This window comes from Ricinus communis, chromosome 2 (assembly GCF_019578655.1).
Source record: "Ricinus communis isolate WT05 ecotype wild-type chromosome 2, ASM1957865v1, whole genome shotgun sequence".
Taxonomy (NCBI): domain Eukaryota; kingdom Viridiplantae; phylum Streptophyta; class Magnoliopsida; order Malpighiales; family Euphorbiaceae; genus Ricinus; species Ricinus communis.
In genome coordinates this window covers 7493404-7500716 of record NC_063257.1, presented here as the reverse complement: position 1 = coordinate 7500716, position 7313 = coordinate 7493404, and the positions used below count along the sequence as shown (strand labels likewise).

At 28.6% G+C, this 7313-nt stretch overlaps 1 protein-coding gene across 1 annotated transcript; it reads right to left on the bottom strand.

Moving 5' to 3' along the window:
* Window positions 1-2584: 2584 nt before the first annotated feature.
* LOC8270978 (agamous-like MADS-box protein MADS9) lies at window positions 2585-5693 on the bottom strand. The gene is made up of 7 exons (XM_002520262.3): window positions 4981-5693; window positions 4776-4842; window positions 4070-4131; window positions 3898-3997; window positions 3725-3754; window positions 3540-3584; window positions 2585-2990 (listed from the first exon to the last, which is right to left on the bottom strand). Exons 1-7 carry the CDS (start codon window positions 5166-5168, stop codon window positions 2778-2780), a joined length of 705 nt encoding a protein of 234 aa, XP_002520308.1. The 5' UTR covers window positions 5169-5693; the 3' UTR covers window positions 2585-2777.
* Window positions 5694-7313: the final 1620 nt, after the last annotated feature.

Genomic DNA, 7313 nt, shown 5'->3' with positions numbered 1-7313 from the left:
GCAAACCACGACTGAAAGAAGATGTGGAAGTCCAACGGTGATGATGATTAGAATGAACATTGAGATTAGGCGAAATAGCAGTAGGTGGAGTAGGAAAGTTAGTCCAAGTATGAGTCATTAGAATCAAACTGCCATGATGGTTTATCATTGGAGAGCATTTCTAAAATAAAATTAGCTTAGATTTGTTCTAAGTGAAAAGTTTAGGCATTTTCAGATAATTAGACTTTAAAATATATATATATTTCTAAGAGTTTTCTGTTAATCTTTTTATATATTAATTTAAAACTATGTTTCGTGATCTATTAATATGTAATAATTATAAAAACTGAATCTGAATTAATAGTGTTAGAAGTAAATTTAGATGCAATCGAACTTGCTTTCATATATAGTTGTTCAAATGGATAATGTTATCCTATAAAGTACTACAATTTTATTTGAAGTTGCTATTTAGTTAATATTTGGAATAAATAAATAAATAAATATAAATATGTATATATATGTAAAAATTGCAAACTTATTTTGATAGTTCTAAGTTCGGAAAATAATAAAGAAAGTAGCATTAATTTTACTTTTTACATAATAAAAAGTATAACTTTTTTCGAAATCCAAGATGGCAGATGTTGCTAATATAAAAGCATTTTTAAAGAGCTCTTTCTATAAGCTAAACTCTTTATTATAAACAGTTATTCAATAAAATAAGACTCAAACACATTATATGTTCTTAGAATATAAAGTAGAGAGTGGATTTGACTCTTTATCCTTATTGTAATTAATACATTACAAATTTTTATACATTATATAATTGATGTCTAATATTTTTTAGTTTTTTTCTTTCAAAATAACTTTCGTTAAGAAAAAAAATAATTTAAAATATTAATACTTGTTGGATAAAGCAAAATAAAGATAAAAATAAAAAGAGCGTTCGACTCAAAATAAAATTTATACTCTTTATAAACAAAGATATTCTTTATTAAACAAAATATATTCTTTAAAATAAAAAGTATCATTAGAAATGCTCTAAAGTAAAAGTGAAACCAAAAGATTGGTTCGGCTGAACAAAGAGCTCCTGAAGCAATTAATATATGTTGCCAAATTATCAACTGAAGAAACAAAAAATCATAGTAGAAATTACACCAAAAGGCATGTTCAGCTTTAATCTCCTTTCACAATGTTCTATTATTATTAGAAAAAGGGAAAATGAAAGCATTTAATCGAAACCAATAAAGGAAAAATTAACTAAAAAGTAAATTTTCAAAAGAAAAAAGGGAGTATAAAGGAATAAATTACCCCTATAAATCACTATACAAGTGGGCATAATTTAGTTAACTAAAACTGTTAAATAATTTTATAATTAATTATTTATATTAATTAATCAGTTGACAGTAAATTGGTTGATCCCTCTTCTGACCAATTTTATTTTTTCTATTTTCTATAATAATAATAATATTATAGTATTATTATTGCTATTATTATCATCGTCATTATAAAATTACATGTATAACATACATCACTGTATCATCATTTTCTACGTCAATTATATAATATATAAAATATTTTAATCATACATTTATAATAAAATATTGCTAAAACTAAAAAAGTTTATAAACTATTATTCTATTCATGTTATTTTTATGTATAAAATGAATTCAAGTATTTTAATTTTTTAGCTCTATAAGCGATTGATTTTTTTTTTTTTAAATTAGGGTTCATAAATATAGTTAATTATTATTTTTTTTAATTCGATTTGATGAGTTTCGGACATTGATGTGATTATTTTCTTGCCACCTACGATAATGGAAATGAACACTCACAAAAGGTATATCGCTATGGATTTTTAGATAAACACATAATTCATTTACTATGGCTTCATTTAATTAGTGAAGTAAAATTGAGTAAAAATTCAATAATTATTTCATAATTATTTTACTATTCTTACATGTAATTATCTGTATTGTATATAATTTTATAACTACTAATTAATAAGCAACACTTATTTTCAGCCCCTTAGACATTTATAGTTTATTGTATTCAGTACTAATATTTTATTTGTATTATATTAAATTCTTATATTTTTATTTTTACGTTTAACATATTTCACAAATAACAAGGGCGATAAGAAAAGAAAAGAAAAACTTAATATCATATTGCTGGATTTTATATTTTATTTTATTAGCCCACTAAATTTTTAGTTGTGTTATATTGAGCTTGTTTAAATAATAAAAAAAGCTTAGTTCAATTAATAGACATATTTATGAAAAGTGTGTGAGCATGATCAAGGTATTTTGTACAAAAATAATGTACAATTCACTTATCTTACAGAACAACTGCAAAAAGAGTTTGGATGAAAATGAAAGTGAATAAAAATAATAATTGCATGCAATTAATTATAAATTGAAATTACATATTACTGTTTTATAATTATACGTTTTCCATTTTCCACTTATCCAACCACAAGAAACTAGAAAAGTAGAAATAGAAATAGAAGACCTCTTTTGCCATTTCTTGGTTCATAATATCAAAATAATAATTGACTTTCAGAGGATAAGCACAATTTAATCCCATCAAAACAAATTAGGATGAGAGCTGACAAACATTGTGAATTCTTATATAAAAAAACACTCAAATAAACTAGCATTCATATAGATAGAGGATCATCCTGACCTTAAACAAGTAATACTTAGACAACAACTTAATACAAGCCAGTTAGCTAGCTTGAGATCACATCTCTTGTGGAAATCTTCAACAGTAATTTAAGATTATATATAAATATAATAATGTTACATCCTCCCCTGCAGATTTGGCTGAATAGGCTGCACCCTGAAGGCAAAAGGCACCTGGGAATTGTAGTCTCTCACCCTTTGTTGATGATAAGGGTTTTCCATCTCCCTCATATTCTGTTTCGTTTCCATTTGTAGTTGATGCTGTGAGGAAACCAGATAAGGATTTTCCATCTCCCTCACAGTCTGTTTTGTTTCCATTTCTAGTTGATGCTGTGAGGAAACCAGAAAGAAAAAGTTGACAATTTAATAGATGACTTGAGAGAATCCAACAATGCACGTTTTTTTTTTTTTTTAAGACGTTTGCAATAGAGAAGAGAAGACAGATATAATAGAGGGAGGGAAAAGTTAGCCGCATTAGGGCACTAGACTGGAAGAATGCTTATATCCATCAAGAAACAAATTGTATGCTCTTTGAATTGACACCCAACTTTAATTAATGTCTGCTCAAGAAACACTTGCAGTGTACTTTTTTCTTCCACTCTCTCTCTCTCTCTCTCAAAATAATAATAAGTATTCTTCCAATTATTGTTCAATGATCAATACCTTTTGCTCATAAAAGATAAAAAACCTAGTGCTTGTTGTGCATTTCTTGGTTATCAGCTCTAACCATTATGAATCTTGGTTATCAATTAGCATGACTAGCTAGAAATTGTTTTATCTCATGAGTCTAATTTCTTGTAAAGTGTAATTCTAGCTAAAAATGTATGTCGCAGTTAATTTACTGCAAGCAAAGTTTGAAAATAATGAAGAAAAGGTTACCAGAATGAAGCTCAAGTGCTGGTTCTCATCCGCCAAACTCTTATCCTGCAACAAATTGAGAAATGGCAAATAATATATTAGGATTAGGGCAGCTGGTGGGTCACAACATTAGCAAATTGTGTCTAAAAATAATTGGTGAGGCTAACAAGACATATACATATATATATACACACACACACACATACTTTTCTCTTCATCATCTTGTAGTACTCCATCTGTCAACAAAAAGGAGAAGTTAATAAGAGATCAAAACAAAAACAAAAAGAAATAGAAAGGGAGAAGGTGAAGAAATTAGAACTTTTGTTTTAATAGTCTTTATGTATCAAAAGAACAACTAAGATTGGTGTGTGCTACTAGCCTGTTTGTTACGAATACCAGCAAGGCCAGTTTCAAGGGCATCCTCTAAGGCCTGGAGCTCTGGGTATTTCAAAGAACTGATATCCTCTCCATTCAGGTGCCTGAAAAACCAATAAGCTTAAATATGATAGATAAAGAGAGACATTGAGGAAGAGAGAGATAGCAAGCTTCACCTGAGCTCAATCTGCATGTTGTCATTCTCTTTCTTGACTCTATCAATCTCATTGCTTAGGTTCTGTATATTTTGTTTTATTTTTAAGAAAAGAAACCCTAAATGTTAAATATATTCCAGGCAAGAATATTATAAGAGAAATAAAACCAATTAGTGAGATGATCTGTTCTGATCAGGACTTGTATTACATGATGGTAAATTGATATTCTTCTGATCCAGAAAAGAATGATGTTTAAGAAACCCTAGGTAAGGCCGACTCGCTCTCCTTCAAGTTTGTAGACAAAAGAGCAAGAATTCAACGAAGATCCATATATAGATACAATTTTCATTTGCTTCTGATACAAGAAGTTCTTTTCAAAATTTCAAAAGGAAAAAAGGATAAAATAAATAATTTTAATTTTACCAGATCTATCACACAAAAAATGTTGCAGTTCCTTCCACTTTTAGTTTTCTTTTCCAAAAATTAAAAATAATAACATAAATAACCATTCAAATAAGCAGAAAGAGAGAGAGAGAGAGAGAGAGAGAGAGAGAGAGGGATCCCATTTGTAGATCTGTTCATAGAATTCATAGTTTATGTTTGTTATCATATTTTTAGCAAAAAAGAAAGTCATACCATTCTCCTTTAGATTTGCAGATGCTTTAAAATAAAAACAATGGACAAAAGGGATGGATAGAGAGAGAGCGAGAGAGAGAAACAAACCCACCTCATGTTTTGCATCCCACAACCTCTGACCAGACAGCTTATGATACTTGTCCAACATGTCAACCAACCTTCACCAGTTCAAGAATTTCACAGCATGATCAAGATTTATATATTTGTATAGATTAACAACTTAGGAACAAACAAAAGAAAAAGAACAGATCTTTAGGCCATAAAAGAAAAGGAAAAGAAAAAAAGAAGTTACATACGTAGTAGAAGGACTACAATACTCATGCATCTTGCCAGAACTAGCAAAGATAATCAGAGAAACCTCAGCATCACATAAAACTGTGATCTCCTTAGCTTTCTTTATAATCCCATTTCTCCTCTTTGAGTAAGTCACTTGCCTGTTGCTTGAGTTCTCAATCCTTTTGATCTCAATTCTCCCTCTTCCCATTCTTATGAAGAACTCCTCAGGCCAACCTTTACTTTTCTGTTCTTCTTGTTCTTGCTTTGAAGATAAATTAATGGAGAAGCTTGTGAAGAGATGAGGGATAGTTAAAGATGGTATAAAGAAAGAGAGAGAGAGAGGGAGAGAGGAAAGTAATAGAGGAGCTTACTATAAGGGGTTTGAAGATATAAAACTTTCTTAATGGTGCAGAAGAGAAGGGTTTGTTTGTGGGTTGTAGACAATGGCAAGGCAACTGCTTTTTCCAATCTCTTATGTTTGAACTTTGATTTGGCTTCGGTAGTTTTTGTTTCACCTTCTTAACCACTAGTCTTTTCTTTCTCCCTATGAGGTAATGTAAGTGATACTATTTGATGAATTTTTAGACTTAGGGTTGCTTTTCTTCTTTTTTTTTACTTGATGAGCTTTGTAAAGGGTTCTTTTTTTTCTCTTTCTATTAGGCTCAGTAAATTTGATCGATTCTACTATAGCATCAGGTTCAGTTTATATATTTGGTCATTATTTTAATGATTTATAAGAAAATTTTGAGACGAAATACTAATTCAATATTATAGATTGCTAGTAAATTAATTCAGCTATAGATTTCTTTTTTCTCAACATATATTAATGTTCCTAATTAATTGGCTAAGCTTAGGTTTGACTATGTTTGTCAAGAAAACAAAAATGTGGACAAGACTTCAGGGCAGGAAGGAAGACACCAGATCGTGTCTGATACGTAAAAGAAGAGCTGTGCATGTCGTGCTGGACAGTTGTGATGGGTTCACTTTAGGCACTTTGAAGTATGTGATAGTCATGTCTAGGGTTCAAGTATGGTGGAACTAAATATGGTATGATAAACAGACATTAACCGTCAAATCGAAACTCCAAGAGTTTCTTCTGTCAATAAGTTTTTGCAAGCAAAGGGTCAATAAAAGCAAGGAGCTAGCTACTAGTTTCTTTTTCTTCCTTTCTTTCTTTCGTGTGTGATCTATTGTCTATGGAGAGAATATGATATTCAATATTCATAGTCAAACTGTCAAGCTCAAATCAAACAGTGTGCCTGCTACTATGGAGCCTACAAGTTTTTGTGCCTTCATCAACATTAAACCTATAGATTCTCTTTGAGGATGCAAGGAGTGAATGCAATTTTTTGTACATTGTATAATCTTAGATATAGTAGATACTTCATTGAATTCACCTTGGATACATGTTTTTATATTTCTATGCAAAAAGTTAAATATATAGATATAGTAAAATCTCGTTATAGGGATATTTTTGGAATTAAATCAATTTTAATTATAACTTAAAGGAGGTAAAGTCAGGAAAGAAAAAAAAATCTTACCTTCATTTAATTATTTTTATTGTAAATACTATAGAGGTAAAATACGCAGTATCTAAATATGATCGATTAATATTATATGTAAAAATGAAGTAATATGTTAAAAAATTGACATAATTTGAAAAAAATAAAATTATATTGAGAGTAGAAAAAGAAAAATTTCAAAAAAAAAAGTAGCTTCGATAAGAAAGTGTCATTGTTAGGGAGTTATTAAATACCCACGAGATTAAAAACATAGTAAAACTCTAAAAAAAAAAAAAAAAACTTATTACAGTATAGAAATTACTTTTATTTATAACTAGCTTGAGTTGGTATTAAAAGATTTTATGATTACATAAAATTTATTTATATATATTTTCAATTTAAAGGAGCAAATGAAAAAAACAGATACTGATGCACTCATGTATATATTATGTGAACATTAGAGCAAACATTCCAAAAAATTAATAGCAATTAACTGAGCTAGCTAATATATAGCAATTAATTGATTATTTTTCTTTATTTCTTCCATTGTGTATCAAAATAATAAATCAAAAGTATTATATTTATTGATCGTGCAAGTAGGATATTGAGTGTGATGAGACTCATTAAAAGCTTATTAAATTTTTTTTATTATACATATAATCTGCAATATATATATAAGATCCGAATTACTGAAATATATATGTGTATGACTGTTTAATGTATAAGCAACTACCGTATATAATAATTTAAATTTTATTTTGCTTCTTTTTCTTTTAGTCTAATATTCATAATTAGTTTGTCTAATTTATAGCATTTTGGACATAATTTTTATGGATGGTAAATAAGATTTC